At 48.4% G+C, this 21885-nt stretch overlaps 1 protein-coding gene across 2 annotated transcripts in view; it reads right to left on the minus strand.

The window, feature by feature from the left end:
- The window catches only part of PSTPIP2 (proline-serine-threonine phosphatase interacting protein 2), a 67699-nt gene that overhangs the window by 11935 nt on the left and 33879 nt on the right, over window positions 1–21885 (minus strand). For both annotated transcript variants that reach the window (XM_043514528.1, XM_038402120.2), the window contains exons 3-8: window positions 11278–11355; window positions 9365–9399; window positions 3665–3771; window positions 2064–2126; window positions 1346–1444; window positions 587–632 (exon numbers count right to left, since the gene is read on the minus strand). In XM_043514528.1, the coding sequence (XP_043370463.1) occupies window positions 587–632; window positions 1346–1444; window positions 2064–2126; window positions 3665–3771; window positions 9365–9399; window positions 11278–11355 (428 nt within the window). The remainder of the gene's footprint in view (window positions 1–586; window positions 633–1345; window positions 1445–2063; window positions 2127–3664; window positions 3772–9364; window positions 9400–11277; window positions 11356–21885) is intronic.

Below are 21885 nucleotides of genomic sequence, written 5' to 3' on the forward strand. Positions count from 1 at the left end.
AAATTCCCAAAACTGAAACTTTTGAGAAATTCCATTTGGTGGGAAATTTCAAAAATATCTGTTTTCATTTTGAATCAGAACAAAAAGAAATTCTGAGGTGTTGAAATTTTCTGCAAACCAGGAATTCCAAGTTGCAGCCAGTTCTAGTCCAGACAATGCTGCACAAACAAGAAACTCTTGACATTTTCCAAGACAAACATATTCCAAAATGGAAATATTTTTATTTCAAAATATTTTTTCTGCTGAAATATTTGTCTCAATCGAATACAACTTTGTTATTCCAAAATTATTCCCAGTATGACAAAAATGGCATTTTCCATCAAAAAAAGTTTCAACTAAACATTTCCAACCAGCTCTAGCTGGGACATTGTCTCATCACAAGGAGACAATGAGCCATCAAGACATAACATTCGACTCCCTGGGGCAAATTTATCCAGCGTATAACTGTGCAACCTACTGTTTTAGAAAAGGGAGGTCTATGCCAGTCACCCCGAATAGAGCACTTGTGTAATGGGTTCCCCTCCATCCCATTCCCTACCTGCAGCCCCTCCAAATGTAACAGATTCTCCACGTTATCAGCACTCACCAGAATCTTCCAAAGCTGACTTGCTCTGAGCCAACTTTACAAACAGCTGAAAAACAGAAAGATAAAGCGGTCATTGTGAGACAGCAGCTCAACCTACAAACACTGCAGAAAAAGTAAGGTTGTTCCATCCTTAACCAGAGGGTGAAGTCAAACCACCAACACAGATTTTTTCCCCCAAGCTCTGTGTCAATGATTCCTCACTAGTGGTTCAAGACTTCCATGCTGGCTGTCAACTGTCAGGCCTCCAGCCAGCTACCAAGTACCCAGAACCATCTCTGAACTCCTGGCAATTGCACTACCAGAGCCTCCATGCAGTGAAAGGAAGCTCTCCTGTGTAAATCCAACAGCAGGGTCAGGGTCCCGGTTTGGCAGGTTTCTTAGAAACTGTAGCCACTATCTTTAGTTTTAAAATTACTATTACAGGGTTAAAAAAAGAACTAGATAAATTCATGGAGGATAGGTCCATCAATGGCTATTAGCCAGGATGGGCAGGGATGGTATCCCTAGCCTCTGTTTGCAAGAGCCTGGGAATGAGCGACAGGGAATGGATCACTTAATTACCTGTTCTGTTTATTCCCTCTGGGGCACCTGGCATTAGCCATTGTCGGAAGACAGGATACTGGGCTAGATGGACCTTTGGTCTGACCCAGTATGGCTGTTTTATGTTCTTAATGGTATTTTTTCCTGGAGGTGATTTAGTTGTTGAACAGTACCTAAAGCAGAACAGGAAAACTATCTTCCTTTCACCCTCCGTGTTACCTTTTCTTGTTGCTTTTGTGTTACAAGGTTTGCATTGCGGTGCACGGCCTGTTCCGCTTCATCTTTATCCCTGCATCGCTGCCCGTATAGCCTCTTTGCCTAGGAGAGAGGTGGGTATGTAAGCAAGTTGGAAATGCAACACACACACACACACATACACTAAACTGCTGGATCAAATCCTGCACTCACGTTAAGGATTCTATAGGATCTACCACATACATTATTGGAACTTCAGTTCAGTATCCTGCCTCTGGTAGCCACCAACATCTGATGCTTCAGAGGAAGACAAGCTCTTCAAATGAAGGCAGCCAACTGTGCAATGCTGCATATGTAAGGACACCTTTCCTTCCTGACCCGAGATCAGTTTATGTCCTGAAGCATGAGATTTGATCACCCTCATCACAGCCTGCATAACACAGCTGGCCCCACATTCATTTCCTCCCACATTCTTTGCCTTTGCTCTGCAGCTCCTGGTCTGGATGCCACTTGCCAGGTACAGAATAAAAATACAGTAAATACAAAGACAATGAAAAGATTTGGTAGCTTAGTCAGCTTCAGTGCTTGGACACAGGACGTGTGCTCATGCAAATACCATTACCACTGTTTAACCATTCAAATACAAAACTATTGTCGGTAATGTGGACAGTGTTATATTTCTAATGTGACTGCAGGTTACAGATCTATGGCCTGTAAGAACCAGATGATAGGGGCCACTTACCTCCACTGTTTTCTTATACTGCAAATTCCTATTTTTATGAATAGCCTCCATTACAAGCTCTATCTGTGAAGGGAACAACACCTGCATTAGTGCACCATCTACCCCAGGAGCACTGCAAGGATGAAAGCTACCAAGGAACTTAGCAACTAAGACAGTCACCTTGATGGGTTCCCAGTTCAAGTCCTGTCTTGTGTGTGTCAGACATCATCTCAGCAATACAAGACCAGCAAATCTCATAACGCTATATTGCATCACCTGACCGACACCCTTCATGACTAGGGCCCTACCAAATTCACGGCCAGGAAAAACGTGTCACAGACCATGAAATCTGGTCTCGCCCCCCGTGAAATCTGGTCTTTTGTGTGCTTTTACCCTATACTATAAGGATTTCACAAGGAGTTGCAGGGGGGGGTCACAAGGTTATTTTAGGGGGGTCACGGTATTGCCACCCTTACTTCTGAGCTGCCTTCAGAGCTGGGCTCCTGGCCAGCAGCCGTCACTCTCCAGCTGCACAGCTCTGAAGGCAGCACCACCGCCAGCAGCAGCACAGAAATAAGGGTAACTGTACTGCAACCCTCTCCCTCCCTCCCCGGCAATAACCTTGCAACACCTCCACAACTCCTTTTAGGGTCAGGTTCCCTGCAATTACAGCACCGTGAAATTTCAGATTTAAATAGCACAAAAAAAAAATCAAGAAATTTATGATTTTTTAAATCCTGTAATCATGAAATTGACCAAAATGGACCGTGAATTTGGTAGGGCCCTATTCATGAGGTCTGGCAACATCGGTGAGCCCTGTCCTTCCTGTTTGGTATAAACTGTACAACTTTAACTGATGAACTATTGTTATCTTTCCTTTTACAGACAGAGGGCAAACTAAGGCACAGAGGAGTTAAGTGGCTTGGCCCAAAGTCCGACAGGAAAGAGTCAGGAATAGAACCCAGCTTTCCTGGATCCTGTACTTAATACAACCCAGTAAGAGCTTGATTTTCAGATGCAATCCAGTCCACAGTGACAACAAAGGCAACTACTGGTACTGTGTGTGTCTGAAAACCTGGCCATAGACCACAGCTTCCCCATTAAAAGCAATTGTATGTTGTAAAGATCACTTGTCAAGATGTGAAGCTCAGGGAGCAGAAAGGTCCTGGGCGCAGCTTTCAATGGGAAGAAAATACAAAAATGATCTATTTTTCCTAAAAAGAAGCATAGGAACCCAAAGGCAAACACAAGCAGCTTGAATGAGGAAGTTGTAAATCACTGGACTGATGCAGTCTGATGCAGTTACAGCAGTTAGGAATGGACTCTGGACTTCCCAGAGCAGCAGGGAGTTCATAGGCGAGGACAAGGGCGGGACAGAGAAAGAAAACCCTTACCCCAGCAGCCAGCATATATACTCAACAGGAAACTTAGCACATTTGAAGACTTCCCGTAAAGCCAGGGCTCTTTCACAGCTCCCATGCCCAGCCATAAAGCTAAGGAACTGGCTGTTTGGGGTCATCACAGATCCCACAAAGCCATTTGCAGAAGTCAAGGTTTTAATCCTGGCATTCTGGCCAGATTCCAGCTCACAGAACCACGTGACGCCTTCCCAAATTCCCGACCTTTTTCCGATGAAGTTTTTGCTTTTCCCTGAAGTCCTCCATCTTCCTGGCCTCCTCCCGGAGGGTCTGGGCCAGCTGGATGTGACTCTGCCCTACACCATCTACCTCTGCAAGTGAAAAAAAAAAAACAAACAAACCCCACATGCTCCACAAAGACCGTCTTGACTGGAGTCACTTGTGTTATCGAACGCATAACTCTAGTCAGCATTTCTAAAACACCTTCTCGGAGAGTTTCAACTAGAGCCAGGCGAACTTCTTCAGGCAAATGGCAAATGGGATGTGGGAGAGAGGTTCAAATCCCCACCTCTGCCTGATGTGGAGAAGAGATTTTAATTTAGCTCTCCCACATTGTAGGTGAGTGCCCCAACTACTGGGTATGGGAGAGCCTAGTGTGGGGCTTTCTCAGTCTCCTCTGTTGAAACTGTAACCGTGTATAAAATACATGAATAATCACTTGGCCAGAGAGAGAGAGAGAAAAAGTGAGAATAACTCAACACCTGGTGGTTAGAGCACTTACCTGTGAGACCCAAGTTTGTATCCCTGTTCCAACCTGGCCAACGGATAAGTTGTTTGGTGAATCTAACCCTTCGTTTCCTTTGCTTTTATGTGGACAGGGTGACCGGAAATGAACCAGTTCATTCTGGGTTGAACAAAACATTTAGTTCAACCCACAGTGACATTTTTGTGGACTTTTTCGATTTGCTGACTTTTTGGGGGGAAATTTTCAGATTCAGTCTGAATTTTTTTATTTGTTTGGAACTGTCAACAAACTGAAAAATCAGTTATTTGCCCAGCTCTAGCTGCACCATGCTTCATAGGCATCAAACCCTAAAAACACCCCTGTGAGGTAGGTCAGCCTATTACGCCCACTTTACAGATAGATAAACTGAGGCACAGAGACAGGTGAAGGACTAGATTTAGATAACGGCAACAGTTAGCTTGAGTTACACCTCTTAAGTTAGCCTAGGTCAAGCAAGAACACCCACACACTGCGAAACAACACTCGAGATCTGATTAACAGTGCAGAGCGATTGCATTAGCAGAGTGATAAGCTGTGCTAAAAATTGAGCTGTAGCCAGTAGCTGTGTCCCCACTACATTACTCAAGCTTCACCCCACACCCTCTCATAGGCCAGCTTAATGGCACCACCTAACTCAGCTAGAGATTTTTGTATATGAACAGGAGTCCAGTTAGGGGCAACACTTGAGTTATACCTCAAGGTGCAGTGAACACAAGCCCTTTAATGTGGTGTCCATGGATTTGGAGGGCCCAATTTGAAACACCTAGCACCTGATTTTCACAAGCTTTGAGCACCCACATCTCCCATTGATGGACCCTGAATCAGAAAAGAAAAGACGCAAGATTGGTTTCATTTTACTATGAACCCCATTGACTGGGTACTGGCCTTGCCGGGGTTAGAGGCCACCTGGTTTACAGATGAAAGTTTTGTTTCATCCCACAGGGCACTATATAGAACTACACCCAGAACTCAGACAATTGACAGCTTCTGTTCAAGACTTCCAGGCCTGGAAGAGTAGGGGATGCAACGGGTCAGGATCCAGGTGCACTGACAGAGTTTTGTGAGAAGTTAGGGTAAGACTGATACTCAAGCTGTGTCTCATAAGCCGCCAGTGGTTCTTTAATGTGTCTCTACGGGTCTTTGCAACACATGATATTAAATCACTGTGTGATTTAACCAATCAGGATGCTTTTACTATGTCATTAAACCAATTAAGTTATTAACTTGCACTAAGTTATCAACTTATTTGCTGTGAGAATAAATATCTATATATAAACTAAATATTTCCCTGTCGTATTGTTTAAATATGAATAGTACAAGAGTAAATGAAACAATGAATGCACATGACTGTGGCTCTTTTGGGCAATGTTGATCACTAATTTGGCTCCTGGTCCACTGAGGTCTGCGTATCCCTGCTTTAGACTGAATAAAACAACACAGGGTGTACCACAAAGGCTGGGTTTTAACTGATATAATTTGATTTAAGCGTTTTCAAGTGAATTGCTGCCCCGCTAGATTTTTCACCCTGTGCAGTTCAAAAAACAGGAAAATGTTGAAAGGCCAGCACTCTACATGACCGCAGCACTAGCCTCTACGAAGACATTACAATGAGCTGGCTCGGGGGGGGGGGGGGGGGGGGGGGTGCACCACTGCCCTCTACTGGACGTAATCGGCATTGTGCATCTGTGTGTCATCGATAGAGCCCTACCAAATTCACAGCCGTGAAAAACATGTCATAGACCGTGAAATCAGACCTTCCCCATGAAATCTAGCTATTGGAGGGGCGGAGGAGGGACAGGCCTGGGGGCACCCCAGCTAGGGGCTCCTACTGTTCAACAGGCTCCAGCTACTAGTCCACCGGCCTGGAGAGGGATGGGACTTCCTCTTCCCCTGCATGGCCGCTCTCGGGGGGAGATCAGACCCACCTCTGGGTACGTCCCCTGGCTGCAGGAAGCTCCGTGCCTGTACCTTCTGAGCCCAGCTCTAAAGGCAGCACAGAAGTGAGGGTGGCAAGCCGGTGACCCCCCCTCCATAAGCTTTTGTGACCACCCCCCCAACTCTTTTTCAGTCAGGAACCCCACCGTTACACCACCACGAAATTTCAGATGTAAACATCTGAAAACGGGAAATTGACCAATTTTAAAACCCTCCAGCTGTGAAACTGATCAAAATGGACTGTGAATTTGGTAGGGTCCTAGTCTCTATGCAGGAGAGCTGGTCAGGAAAAGGCTGACAAAACATTTGTTTCCATCAGAATTTGAAGATTTAGCTAAATGTTTCACAGACACAGAATGATTTCAACAAAGTTACAACAGAAACCTGCCTGATTTCCTGCCAGCTTCCCCATCTGGCTCCTCTGCAGCCCAGCTGGTGGGCTGCTGGGGAGCTCAGCCTCCAGGGTTGACAGCCCGCCAGGCAGACTGCCCGGAAGCTGGGGCTCCATTCTGTTTGGCAGCAAATTTCAAAATTTCTCTTTTGGTTTCATTCTGATCCAGAAGCAAGTTTTGAAATATCAAACATCTCCCACAAAATGGAATTGCCTTTCCCTGCCCTGCTCTAACAGACACCAGCTTTCTTGAAGTTCTAGTCCTACAGATGTCATGACGCGCTGAATGACTGCAGCGTGCAGAATAGTGACAAGTGTGCCGTTCCTAGAGCACCACAGATTTCTGGCAATGCTATTGTGTTATCGCATTCTTTTCAGCCTCTCTCACTTCCAACGTCGTGCGTGGGTGTTGAAATCCCAGCACTGCTATTCTTGCGCCATCAGCTTCCTCCCTTTCAGATTATCTGCCAGGAAAGAAACAGTTATCTCAAAAATAACTGCACTGTCCACCTGGTGCCAGCCTCTTTTAAAATGCACATTAGGACCCCAAGGCTGCATTTGTGGCTCTATCAAGCCAGTTACTTCTCATTAACCTCAACTGTCTTTAAGAGACAAGTTTGTCTCTAGAAAGAGACTTCCAAGCTCTCCAGTAGTGGTCAGCATGTGCTTAGAACAGAGCAGCATAAAGCACATCAAAAACCTTCCTGTAGGAGCCAATCGCTTTACTGTTCCATTCTCCACGCTGTCCTTCCAGTTTCCCCACTGGTGTAACATCACTGAAGTCGACTGAGTTACCCCTGATTTTATATGATTATAAGTGGAAGGCCAAATAGGCCCATTGGACACACACACAAGGAAAATAACCTAAAAGTATACAGCATGAGAGCTGGCCAAAACTCGGGGTTTTCAGCTCACAAAAAATTTTGGTATTTGGGGAGTTGGTTTCTCTCTGATTTGGAATTTACTGATATATTTTGTTAACTGACAAACCATAAAAACCGGCGTCTGGGAAACACTGAAATGTGGCCTTTTGATACAAAACAGGTGAAATGGACAGAAATGCTATTTGGACAAAATGGACAAAATGCAACCCCTGCTATTCAGGGAGGGCAGCCCAGGGAGCCAGCTGGCCCAGGAATCTGGAAGCCCTGGGCTCCTCAGCCTGGGCCATCTGCCCCAGAGCCACAGACACCGGAAGCTAGTTCCAGGAATTGCAGGCTCCCAGGTCTGCAGCAGGAAGCCTAGAAGCCCTGATGAGCCCCGCCTAGAGCCATGGTTCTCAGGGCTTCCGGGCTCCTTGCTGTGGAGCTGGGAGCCACGCTGCTGCTAGAGCCACAGCACCAGGGGTTTTCAGATTCCTGGCTCCAAGCAGGGAGGCTGGAAGGCCTGACACGGTGGGGCTGCCCCAGAGCGGCAGCTGGAGCCCAGGTCCTTGAGTTCGTATCTCCCTGCTCCACAGCGGGGACCCTTGAGTCCCTGGCTCCAGCCAGGACTCACAAGGCTGCCTGAGTCTCTGTCGCATAGCGTGGAGCCAAGTAGGCCCCGAGCAGTCTGCGTGGTGTGACTGTCCTAGAGCTGTGGGCCCTGGAACAAGGGCTTCCCATCAGCCCACCGGGAAAGCAGGCAGGTTTCCAGTAGAAAGCTGTCTGTGTCCCTATGAAAGTTTCATGTAACCTGTAATATGGTTGGTTAAACACTGCAGTCTGCTGAATTGTCATTTTCCAACTAAACTTTGGTTTCCTCAGAAAATTTCCAATCAGCACCTCGCTGTAGTCTAACTAGTCTCTTTGATATGTGAAAGAAATGTTTCCTATCAGAGCATGCAGTGTTGTTGTGTCCTGGGACCGACAGGGCTAGAAGAGAGACAAGGTGGGTGAGGTAATATCTTTTACTGGGCTAGCATCTGCTGGTGAGAGAGACAAGCTCTGGGGCTTACACAGAGCTCTTCTTCTCATATCAGATCAGTTATTTCTCTAGTGTTAAAAATTAACCACCACAGTAAGCAGGTTCTCTCCTTTCCACCACCAGACTAAGCAATACAATGAGCTGTTACATACAGGATGATAAGGGTTAGCTGCAGGCTGGAGAAAGACATGAAATATTTAGGCCACAATGGAACAACCAAGCACATCCACAAATGTAAATACTCCAAACCAGGAGGAGATATGAAGCTGAACAGAATGTGGAAGTGGAAGCACTTTGAACATAGCACCAATACCTCTCCTCCAAATCCCTTCTTAGAATCCCAGCACTTCCATCAAAGAAATTAGACAAATCAAAAGTACAAACAGGGCGTGTGCTAAACCACACTGCCCAGCCAGTTTGCTTTCTGTCACATCCCTGCTCTTCCCCCCCATTACTTTATCTGATCTATTTAGATGGTTAGCTTCTCAGGGATCCAGTAAGTATAATGCAAATTACATTTTGCGGGGGAGCTCTATGACTAACAATGCTTCCAACTGATGCGGGTTTTAGGCAAGTCACTTCTTCTTTCTTTGCAACAGCTCCCCAGTCTGTGAACCAAAGATTACACTGCCCACAGGGCATCTTTGTGAGGCTTCATTGGTTAAGGTTTGTAAAATGCTCTGAAGGGAACGGTGCTGTGCATTCTATAATGGCACTATGCTCCTAGAAAGTATGGAGTGAAAGTAACTGCTAAGGAGACGAAAACGAATGTAAAATGGGAATAGCTCACTCTACCCCCAGCTAATCTGATTTTACAGTCTATTTCTGAGGCAAATGACTGTACAGGTTCGCAGACTTTTGTGTATGCTTTTTCAAACTGTCGTCCACAGTCGCCAATGCAGCCGGATTTCTTGACAAATACAAAGAACGATGTTAAGCAATTACTTACGTTGCTTAAAAACTTCAAGAGCTCTCTTCAGCGTGCTGAAAAACACAGGCACAGAGTTACAGGGTAGGTAAGAGAATTGCCAGATTCCCCATGGCATGTAATGACAGCCTAATGATGGCTTCACTCAAAGGGGCAAGATTCCCCTTTTGCTCTAACCTGGCAGGAGTTGATCCTTTTCACATGCTACTCACACCCACTCCAACAATCTTTTGAGATCATGTACACTAATGGGGGGGGGGTGTGGGTGTGTGAACTCTTGAAGTCAGGCTCAAATGGAGATTTGGGCTTTTCACCGTTCTGTCATTCAAGGACAAGATTTCATTCCCCAGTGCAGCAGCCGCACAGACGGTGGGGACAGGAGACACTATTAGCATCACTACATATGCCAACCAACTGGGCAGTCCAGGATGACATTCCTGTGACACCCGGGGCAGCTTTAACCCACACTTATATTATCATCATCATTCATATTTGTTGTTGTTATGATAGTAGGACCTAGATCAGGTCCCACTGGTTTAGGCACCGTACATAAACACAGCCTCTTTCTACGTTTAGGGCAGGGACTGTCTAAACAGACAAGACAGGCAAAGAAAGAGATATGATCCCCATTTTACAGATGGGGAGCTGAGGTGCTCTGACAGACATTACAAACTCAAAAGAACATAAAACTAGCTTGTTTGCTCTCATTCCACTTCCTTTTCTTGACTGTAACAAGGGTAGGCTGTAGTCTAGCTAACACAGGTCACAATAGCAATGTAGACAGGGTGGCACAGATGTCAGCATGGGCTAGCCACCCATCGGGGAACTTGGGTAAGCATTTGGGTTGCTAGCCCACACTGAGGCCCATGCAACCAAGTCTACACTGCCCCGGAGTATACTTACCCTGCCCACGGCACCAAGCCTCCCAGCCCAGGTCTGCAGACTTGGGCTTGCACTATGGCCCTAAACATAGCTGGCAGAGGTCGTGGCTCAGGCTGGAGCTCAGGCTCAGAAGCCCAAGGTGTTGGGGGGCAGAGGGGAGGCTTCCAAGTGTGAGCTCCAGCTCAAGCCACGACTTCGAAGTGCAGCTATTTTTACAGCACTCGTGCAAGCCCAAGTGTGCAGACCAGGGCTGGGAGGCTCACTGCCGTGGGTTGTGGAGACATACCCATTTTTACCCAGCTAGCACAGATATGCCTAGCTGGGATATAACTACACCTTCATTTGCAATGTAGTCCTAGGGTATCCGAAGAGAAGAGCTGTAGCAGCAAAGGAAGTGTAATTAACATAAAGAAACCTGGTCATATGTTCTCTTGCGTTTGCAGTGTCTTTCAGAGCATAGTAGGTTCAACCTAGACATCCCCTTCACCATCCCTAACATACACATGTTGAAATGTGTCCCAAGAAATTGGAATCTTGTGGATAGTGAATTTCAATGATGAAATGTAGAGGAGATCTTATTTCCATTCTATACAAAGCCCAGACGCAAGAAGATGCAAGCAAATAGAGAATACAGCCTTTCACATACATCCACACACCGCAGCTTCGGGAAGTGAAGGGACTTGCCCAAGGCCACCCATGAAGTCAGGAAGAGAACCCAGCTCTCACGACTCCCAGTCCCCTACTCTCACCACTAGACCACAACAGTTAGTCTTGACTTCCTGAAAGTAGTGTTAATTTCTGATAACAGGAAGTTGGTTTAATGGGAGGCTAAAGTCAGTGGATTCCAATTACTGGCATGTCTCTCATTCACAAGAATCTGATTTTAGTCAGTTTTTTTCCAGTCATATCAATACTAATTTCAGCCTCCTTCTAACTTGCACTCCCTTTTTTGGATTCAACATCACAGCCCTCTCTATCAGCATTCCAAGTCAAGGTAGCTTTTGTTATGAACTCAAATAGGAATGAGAACATACACAAGGATCTAAACTTACTTCAATTCAGTCTGCCCACAGGGCTTCTTCTTTGTCAGGTTAATGAGCTCTTTGCCATATTTTTCTTCGATAGTTGCCCTGTTGTGGAAAGAGAGGAGGTTAGAGGAAACTCGCATGCAATGTAGAGTCTGCAAGTTGCTTGCTAGAAGGGTAAAGGCTGGAAGGAGACGGTGCTAGAATGAAATCTAGGTCCCAAACCAACTACACAAAACCTGCACTGCCTCGTACTGCCATACGGTGTCTTGCAGAGTCCTGACCTGGTCTAAGGGGCCGTGAAAGGGACTGCTAATACTCTACCAGGTCTAAACCACCGGAGGGCTCATAGCTGAGGTTTGGCCAAAAATGGAAATGAAGTATTGTGAATTTCACCCTTCTACCTCCCAGGTTTCCGGCCAGCTGCTACAGACAGGCTACACATGGTTAGTCCAAAAGAGCAGCAGTTAAGATTATATTGTCACTGTTTACTCAACGGACCCCCCCACAAAATGCATTTTTCAGTGAAAAAAAAAATCTGTTAAAACAAAACAAAAAAGTCACCCAATGCTACTTGCAAGTTCCTGGCTCCCAGACCTGTGTTCAGACTCTGCCTCCTTTGATGCTCAAAGGACAGCTCCCCCTGTATTTGGGATTACCCTGGTGAAGTTTATAAGGGGTACCTCTGTTAAGTGGGTGGGAAATTTGGCCCTAAAGCTCCAGTGGGAGTTTTCCATGGATCAAGGTCTGTAAGGGATCTTTGGAATAAAAAAAAAGTTTTAAAAACAACATCTGAAGCAGGACCCTAGTCCTGAAGTTGTCATCCACCAAGTCAGCTGTTAAATATGGCATGTCCCAGAGGCTACGTGGCACTTCTGAGATATCACACTAGCCTCTTCTCTCTGGAGGAAGACAGAATTCGAACCCTTGGCTAGACCACAGAAGTAGTGTTTGGTCACCTTATTCTAAGCCAAAATGGACATTTACTATCACTGCTGCGGCAGTGTATTAAAAAGGTAAAGATCCACTGAAAATTAGGCAGCTATTTATATTTATCCTAATGCCTGCCAAAGCTGTGGCCTTACAATATCTGTCGTCTTAAATATCCTCTCGAAAGGGAAGTCATCAGGAAACCCCAGAGTGATGGGTACCATACAGTGATCACGGTGTTCATGAAGAACTGTGTGTACAGAGGGCTAAGAACAGTATCAGAATTGTCTTCAGACTCACTTCTGCAATAATATTCCCCTGAAAGGACAGTAAAGTGAAAACCTGCCGCAGCGGTGATAGTAAATATGAGAAGGAGGGGGGAGTTGAAACAGAATGGCTCATGGTAGTTAATTGGAACAATGATGTGCATGATATAGACCTACAAAAAGTCTATCATATTACATCAGCCAAGCTGGGCTGATGAATTGGAGAATGAGGAGAAATACTGACCAAAACCAAGAACAACCCTGTTATCCTTCGGGACACAGAGTAACCCTTTCCACCTCTGAATCATCAAGTTTGACTGCAGCTCGAGTTGGTAGTGAAGGACAGCTGTTTCTATCTGACCGCCATTTGGTGGCCTATGTGAAATGGATCTCAGATTTACATTCCGATACGTTCTCGGACTTTATTGGGGATCACTTTTTGTTCCAGAAAGTGGAGGATGCAACCAGGAGGACAGCCATTTTAGACTGAATTCTAACCAAAAAGCAGGAATTGGTAAAGAATCTGAAGGTGGAAGGCGATTTGGCTGAACAGGATCATGAACAGATAGATTTCATGATTTTAAGGAAAGGAAAGAGTGAGAGCAGCAGAATAAGGACAATGGACTTCAAAAATGCAGGCTGCAACAAATTCAGAGAACTGGTAGGTAAGGTCCCATGGGAAGAAAATATACAGGAAAAAGGAGCTCAGGGGTACTGGCTGTTCCTCAAGAAAACAACACTAAAGGCACAACTGCAAACTACTCTGATGAAAAGGAGACGAAGAATAGTAAGAGGCCAAAATGGCACCATCAGGAGCTCCTTAATGACCTGAAAAATCAAAAAGGAATCCTACAAAAAGTGGAAGCATAGACAAATTGCTAAGGAGGAGTACAAAAGAACAGCACAAGCAAGTAGGAAAAAAATTAGAAAGGCTAAGGCACAAAGTGAGTTACACCTAGCAAGGGGCAGAAAAGGCAATAAGAAGAGGGTCTATAAATACATTTGGAGCAAGAGAAAGATGAAGGAAAGTGTAGGTCCTCTACTTAGCAGGGAAGGAGAGCAAATAACTGATCACCTCAGCAAGAAAGCGGAGGGGTTTAATGCCTATTTTACTTTAGTCTTCACCAAAAAGGTTAATCGTAACCAGATACTTAACACAATATTAACAACAAAGGGGAAGGAACGCAAGGCAAAATAGGGAAAGAACAGGTTAAAGAATATTTAGCCATGTTAGATGTATTCAAGTCAGCAGGGCCTGATTAAATTAATCCTAAGGTAAATGAGCGCATGTCTACACTACAAACTTAAGTCGACATCACACAGGTCAACTTATAGTCACTGCAGTGGTTCATATCCACTACCCTTGTTCTGTCAGCGGTGCACATCCTCACCAGGAGCACTTCCACCATCTTAAAAGGGCTGGTTTGGGGGGCTGGCTCTCAGCTCCGTGCAGAGCTTCCTGACAGGAGCCTGGCTGCCCCCCAGGACTCCTGGCTCCCTGAACTATCTCTGAGAACTCCTCGAGTATGGGCGTGGTCTCAGGAGACTGGGGCCAGGTCTACACTACAAATTTATTTCAGTATAACTATATTGCTATGGGCTGTAAAAAATCCACACCCCTGAGGGAGGCAGTTTTGCTGACCTCACCCCCAATGTACACAGCATTATGTCAACGGGAGAGTTTCTCCCGTCAAGGTAGCTACCACCTCTTGCAGAAATAGATTAACTATGAGGATGGGAGAAGTTCTCCCATTGGCATAGTAGCATATTCTCTAAAGTATCAACATAGAATCATAGAACTGGAAGGGACCTTGAGAGGTCATCTAATCCAGTCCCCTGCACTCATAGCAGGACTAAGTATTATCTAGACCATTCCTGACAGGTGTTTGTCTAACCTGCTCTTAAAAAAGGCTCCAATGATGGAGATTCCACAGCCTCCCTAGGCAATGTATTCCAGTGCTTAACCACCCTGACAGTTAAGAAGTTTTTCCTAATGTCCAACGTAAATCTCCCTTGCTGCAATTTAAGCTCATTACTTCTTGTTCTATCCTCAGAGGTTAAGAAAAACAATTTTTCTTCCTCCTCCTTGTAACAATCTTTTACATACTTGAAAACTGTTATCAGGTCCCCCCTCAGTCTTCTCTTTTTCAGACTAAACAAACTCAATTTTTTCCAATCTTCCATCCTAGGTCATGTTTTCTAGACCTTTAATCACTTTTGTTGCTCTTCTCTGGAACACGCCCTGGAGAAGGGCAAACAGTGCCTGTCTTTAAAAGGGGGAACAAAGAGGACCTGGGGAATTAGCAATCAATCAGCCTAACTTCCATAACAGGAAAGATACTGGGACAAATTATTGAACACTCCATTTGTAAATACCTGGCGATAATAGGGTTATAAAGAATAGCCATCATGGATTTCTCAAGAAAAATTCATGCCAGACCAACCCCATTTCCACAAATTGACTATGAGTCAACACTGGGATGCAGTTGTGAAAAGGGATAATATCGTTCTGGGGGGTAATAACAGGTGTGTTGTATGTAAGACATGGGGAAAATTGCCCTGCTCTACTCCCCACTGGAGAAGCCTCAGCTGAAGTACTGTGTCCAATTCCGGGCACCACACTTCAGGAAAGATGGGGACACATTTGAGATATTCCAGAGGAGAGCCACAAAAATGATAACAGCTTTAGAAAACACTGACCAATGAAGAAAGTTAAAAAAAAACTGGGCATGTTTAGTCATGAGAAAAGACGACTGCGTGGGGAGTGGACCAGAATCTTGAAATCTGTTCAGGGCTGTTACAAAGACAGTGGTGATCAATTGTCCTCCATGTTCATAGAAGAGAGGAGAAGAAATAATGGGCTTAATCTGCAGCCAGGGAGATTTAGGTTAGATATTAGGAAAAATTTTCTAACTCTCAGGATAGTGAAGCTCTGGACGAGGCTTACAAGGGAGGTGGTGGAAGTCCCGTCATTGGAGGATTTTAAGAACAGGCTGGAAAACACCTGTCGGGATGGTGTAATGATACTTGGTCCTGCCTCCATGCAGGTGGCAGAACTAGATGACTTTCAAGTTTCCTTCCAGACCTACGTTTCTATGATTCCCAGTGGACACGTGTCCCCATCACTAAAAGGCACCAGTTGGCAATTTCACTGGCAATCTCAGACTGGACCATGGAGGCTGAACTAATTCTTATTCCATAGCTGTGGTCCCTCCAAGTCAGGTTTGAAACCTATTAGTGGGTTGAGAAAGCTCGTCTTGCAGCTCAACTGTACCTAGGCATAACTAGCGGAGTTTGGCCTCCAGGGCTGCCCATACACCACCTTTTGCGCCAAAAGAGTTAAAAAATTAAAAAATAATCTCTTCTAGGATTAAATGGCTACAGAAGAAGATTAACATGCCTATTTAAGCCTCACACCTCAGAGAAGGCGGTGTTAGACCCATCTTCTAGATCAGGGGTGGGCAAACTTTTTGGCTCGAGGGCCACATCGGGGTGCAAAACTTTATGGAGGGCCGGGTGGAGAAGGCTGTGCATCCCCCAACAGCTTGGCCCCTGCCCCCATCCGCTCCCCTCCAACTTCACGCCCCCTGACTGCCCCCCTCAGAACTCACCACCCATCCAATCCCCCCCTGCTCCTTGTCCCCTGACTGCCCCCTCCTGGGACCCCCACCCCAACCACTCCCCAGGACCCCATCCCCTATCCAATCCCCCTTTTCCCCATCCCCTGGCCCCCCAAACCTCTGCCCTATCCAATCACCCCCTGTTCCCTGTCCCCAGACTGCCCCCCGGGACACTCCGGCCCCCTTACTATGCTGCTCAGAGCAGCATGTTTGGGAGCCATGCCGCCCAGCCGGAGCCAGACATGCTGTTGCGCTGCCCTGCATAAGCGCGCAGCCCCGCCTCCCATGGCTGCAGGGGAGAGGGGATGGTGGGGGAGGGGCCAGGGGCTGGCCTCCCCGGCGGGGAGCTCAGGGGCTGGGCAAGATGGTCCCGCAGGCCAGATGTGGCCCGCGGGTGTAGTTTGCCCATCTCTGTTTTAGATGATGAAACTGAGACAAGAAAGAGTTACGTGATTTACCCAAGGTCACACCACAAGTAAGCGTCAGGAACAGAAACAAAAAGACCTAATTTAGGCCCTTGCTTTAAGCATTAAATCATGCTGCTTCTCCTGCACATTTGAGCGCAATGACACAGCAATGCATGATGCCAAGAAGTGCTTGCTGAATAGCCTGTAAAAAAAATACACTGGTCCACAAAGTGCATGTACGCTTTTCAGTACAACCTTAACTGCTTCTAATTCAGCAAACATAAGACCACTATCCCCACTCTAGTTGAGTAAAGGGTGCTCCAGGCAGAGGTACCAACACCCACCCCCAAAGAATTTAAGGAAAAATAAAAAAAATCTCTACTGGCACTATTCCAATTCATTTTATTTTTAACTGAAATGGTCAAACACAAAAATTGGCCCTAAAATTCCCGACTGCCAATTAGAAAGTCATGAGAGCCCCTGGAAAATAGAAAGTGACCATTCCGAAGCAATCTGGGAGTCACACACCTCCAGTTTATGGGCACACATGCCAGGCTTTAGAGATTCTGTCACGTCAGTCAACAAAACAAGAATGGCCATAAATCCAGATTACATGTTCAAAGTACTCTTGAGCTGCTGGCATAAGAAACAATTTTAGCTTGTTTGGTGGATCGACATTGAAATTCTTCACAAAGCCACAGGGCAAGACTATAGTGAGAATAGTTTCAAGTAGACTTTTTTGCCCCCTCTCCCTTCCAATGTTTTCCATAAAATGCCAGCTGCCTAACTGGCCTAACCTGAGAGGAAGGATGGTCTAGTGGTTAGGGCATCATTCCAAGATGTGGGTTCAATTTCTTGCTCCACCACACTCTTCCTGTGGGACCCTGAGAAGTCGCCTCTGTTCCCCAGGGGGAACATGTAAAATAGAGATAACAGCCCCTCCTCGCTTTACAAGAATGTTGGGGGGCTACACACATTGAAGAGTCATAGATTCCAAGGCCATAAGATGTGACCATCTAGTCTGACCTCCTGTGTAACACAGGTTCTAAAACTGCCGGATTACTTCCTAGAGCAGCTCTCAGGAAAAAACAGCCAACAATCACTGCAGTATCTGAGCACCTCACAATGGGGGCCACATAAGAACCATAGATTGAACTCCCTATGCCCAGAGAAAGCTCCCATTGACTTCAATAGGAGTTATGGGCATGTAATGGCTGCAGAATCGAACACAAGACTTGGGAATTGACATTAAATTTCATTGGCACAGGATTTCAAGCACAACACATACATAAGGTGACCAGATAGCAGGTGTGAAAAATCAGGAGAGGCAGGGTGGTGGGTAATAGGCACCTATATAAGACAAAGCCCCGAATATCAGGACTGACCCTATAAATTCGGGACATCTGGTCACCCTACACACACGGCACCAGCCTCATACCAGAGAAAGTATAAAAATGCATGTTCCATGTAGTTCAACATGGAAGATTTTTACATCATCTGTGGACAGTGAAAGACAGAAAAACCAGATGTGGAACAGCAGATCAAAATGTTACTAACCCATTTCCTAATCATGACTAACTAGTGTGATGGGGCAAGGCCAGATGGCTATAGAAAAGTAGTCTTATTGGGATCCGGGAAGTGGGCGGGCGAAGCCCGTCCACTGCTAAAGGATCCCCCCCAGCCTAAAAGGGGGATCCACAGCACCTAGATACCCAAAAAATTCCGGGGGACAACTAATGAAATAACAGGGACAGGAGTGCGGTCAAAGGGTCAAACGAAGGGAACCGGATGGGGACACCAAGCAGAGAACCCCGGACAGTGCCCACTGCTCCTCAAAGGCGTCAAGGGAGTCAGAGGACGCCGCCCAGAGGAACTCTGCCCGCATACGTGAACAGACCGAGGATCGGAAATAGGCCCCACAGTCACAGGAGACTCCATCGGCCAACCTCCTCACTCTGGTTTTATAGATGGCCATTTTAGCTAGGGCCAAGAGGAGGTTGACCAGGAGATCCCGTGACTTTATGGTGCCATGGATAGGGAGTGCATAAATAAGAAGGTGAGGGGAGAAGTGTAACCAAAAACGTAATAAAATATTGGTGAGGAGCCGGAATAGGGGCTGCAGCCTTGCACACTCCAAGTATATATGTGCCAGGGTATCCCTCACGCCGCAAAAGGGGCAGGTGTCTGGGATTGAGGTGAACCGCGCCAAGAACACGCCCGTGCTCACGGCTCCATGAAGGAGCCGCCAACTGACATCCCCGGCGGGCCTTGGGACCAAGGTGGAATATAGGCTGGCCCACCGGGGCTCCTCACCCTCCGAAGGTGGCAGGAGGTCCCGCCATTTTGTATCAGGGCGGGACACGAGGTGCGGGCATGAAGGGCGTGGAGCACAAGCGTGTAGAGATGTTTTCTTGGAGTGGTTTGAAAGCAGACCGACTGTATCTCGTGCAGCCGGCTTCCAGTGAAGGGGTGAAGGGGTCAGTTGGGTCCACGGGGCAGGGGTCCAATTAAAAGGTCCAGTGGGCCTGGGGTAACGGGTGGGCAGGGCATGCCCTCGTGCAGGATCCGGTCGAGATAAACCCGAGCAGCAGGCAGCAAAGCGGCCTTCACCTCCTGAAGTATGCGCCGGGGAGTACAAGGTCTGGAAAGCCCCATGTGCTGAGCGAGCGTTAGAGGATCCAGCCAGTCTCCCCGGTCATAGTCCAGGAGGTCTCCGACTCTTGTGACCTCTGCCAGGACCACCCTCTGGCACACCGAGCGGGACTCCGCCACCTGCACACGGAGCTGGGGGTTGTGTAGCAGGAGCTCCGCAAGGAGATCTGCCCCCTCGGTGGCCGCCACGGACCTGGTTGTTGAAAAGAGTTTCCAGGTCCGGAGGAGGACTTGGTAGAAGACCGGCAGCCCGGAGAGGTCTCGCGGAAGACCTCTCGGATGGAGATAAAGGAGCTGCCGGTCGTATCGGAGCCCTCGGAAGAGGCGCAGGAAGGCGTGCGCCAGTATGCTCCACGCCGGACTACCTGCACCATAAAGGAGCCTCTGCAGGGTCTGGAGGCGGAAGACATGGACCTGAGTGAGCAGACTTTTTAGGCCCTGCCCTCCCTCCTCCAGAGGTAGATGAAGAACCCCTGCAGGGACCGAGTGCAGTGCTGACCAAAAGAACTCCAGAATCGATGTCCGGAGGTTGGCCAGGAAACCCGGGGCTGGGACCAGGGTGTTGAGCCGGTACCAGAGCGTGGACAGGACTAGTTGATTAAGCACCAGCGCTCTCCCTCGAAGGGAGAGGCACCGGAGTAGTCCTGTCCATTTCCGGAGCTGCTCTATTACCCCGCCCTCTAAATTCTGCCAGTTCTCCGGCGGAGAGGGATGCGTGGCAGAAAGGTAAACGCCCAGATAGAGCAGCGGACCCGTGCTCCACCGGATGGCCTGAAGCGCGGGTGGGAGGGAGCTCGCCTGCCGCCAGTCCCCTACCACCAAGCCAGAGCTCTTGACCCAGTTGACCCGCGCGGAGGAAGCTGCCGAATAGATGGCCTGGCAAGCCTCCACCCGTGCCAAGTCGCCCGGGTCCTGGACCACGAGGAGCACGTCATCAGCGTACGCCGACAGGACCAGCCGCAGCTCCGGCTCCCGCAGCACCAACCCTGTCAACCTCCTTCGGAGGAGACAGAGGAAGGGCTCGATCGCCAAAGCATACAGCTGGCCCGAGAGGGGGCATCCCTGTCGTACTCCTCGCCCGAAGCTGACCGGTTCGGTCAGGGTCCAGTTGATCCTGACCAAACACTCTGCGGAGGCGTACAGCACCCGGAGAAAACTCACAAACCTGGGTCCGAAGCCAAATGCTTGCAGAGTGCTCAGGAGATACCGGTGATCCAGCCTGTCGAACACCTTCTCCTGATCTAAGGACAGGAGGGCGAACGACAGACCATCCCTACACCCAAGTTCCAATAGGTCCCGGACCAGATATAGGTTATCGAAGATGCTGCGGCCCGGGACGGTGTAGGTCTGGTCTGGGTGGACCACGTCTGCCAGCACGGACCCTAGCCGCAGCGAGATTGCTTTTGCCACGACTTTGTAGTCCGTGCTGAGGAGCGAGACGGGATGCCAATTTCATAAATCGCGGAGGTCCCCCTTCTTCAGCAATAAGGCCAGCACAGCTCGCCTGCATGAAAGAGGGAGGACCCCGCTCTGCAAAGACTCAGCCCAGACGGTGACTAGGTCTGGGCCCAGGACATCCCAGAACACGCGGTAGAACTCCACGGTCAGCCCGTCCATGCCCGGAGATTTATTGGTGGGCATGCGACGGAGGGCTTCCGAGAACTCGGCCAGAGTGAGAGGCAGCTCTAGCCGGTCTCGGTCGCCAGTGCTGACCGTCGGGAGCTCCTCCCAGAGCACTCTGCAAGCGTTGGGATCGGTCGGATCTGGGGAGAAAAGGCTTGCGTAGAAGGCTTCACCGGATCCGTGAGGGGGGTGCCCTCTTCTGCCAGTAGGCAGATGACATGTTTTTTTGCCCCCCTCTTTTTCTCCAGGGCGTAGAAGAAGCGGGAGCCGCAATCCATCTCCGGAAAGAAACGGATGCGGGATCGAACAAAGGCACCCCGGGCCCGATGGTCCTCGAGGGTCCAGAGCTCCTCCCGCTTCTCCCGGCACGCTCCGCAGAGGGGTGGATCCTCGCGGCTGGTGGCCAGACGCCTCTCCAGCTCTAAGACCTCCCGTTCCAACTGCTCTATCGCCGCATCCCTCCGTCGGCTGGAGCCCCGGGTGTAGTCACAGCCGAAGAGCCGGGCGCGCACCTTCCCTAGGTCCCACCACCGCCGCATCGAGGGAAAGGCATGCCGCTGCCCTCGCCAGGCCAGCCAGAACTCCCGGAAGGACGCCACGAAGCCCGCATCCTCCAGCAAACTGTTGTTAAAATGCCAATAGGCCGGCCTCGGCCTCTCCGCGCAGAGGGTGGCTGTCACGGTGGCCAAATGATGGTCAGAAAATGGGGCCGGCAGGATGCTGGAGGAGTGGGCTCGTGGGAAAGATGAAAACGTGATAAATAAATGCGGTCCAACCGGGAGTTGCGCGACCGATGGGCCTCCACCCGGACAAAGGTGAACATGGAAGTGTCATCCGGGTGGTGGTCGCGCCAGACGTCCACCAGGGAGTGGTGTTCGACTATCTCCTGGAGGACGGCGACGGCGGCCGGGCTCTGCTCGGTCCCCGAACGGTCCCGCTCCTCAAGGGTGATGTTAAAGTCCCCTCCCAGGATCAGGCACTCCTGAGGATCCAAGGTGCCGAGGAAGGCGGACGCCTGCTGATAGAATTGCAGCCGCTCCGGGCTCGCTGCTGGGGCATAGATGTTGACGAGGTTGACTACGAGCCCCTCCATGTGGACCCGGAGGTGCAGCAGGCGACCCAGCACAGCCTCAGCGA

The sequence above is a fragment of the Dermochelys coriacea genome, chromosome 5, assembly GCF_009764565.3.
Source record: "Dermochelys coriacea isolate rDerCor1 chromosome 5, rDerCor1.pri.v4, whole genome shotgun sequence".
Classification (NCBI taxonomy): domain Eukaryota; kingdom Metazoa; phylum Chordata; order Testudines; family Dermochelyidae; genus Dermochelys; species Dermochelys coriacea.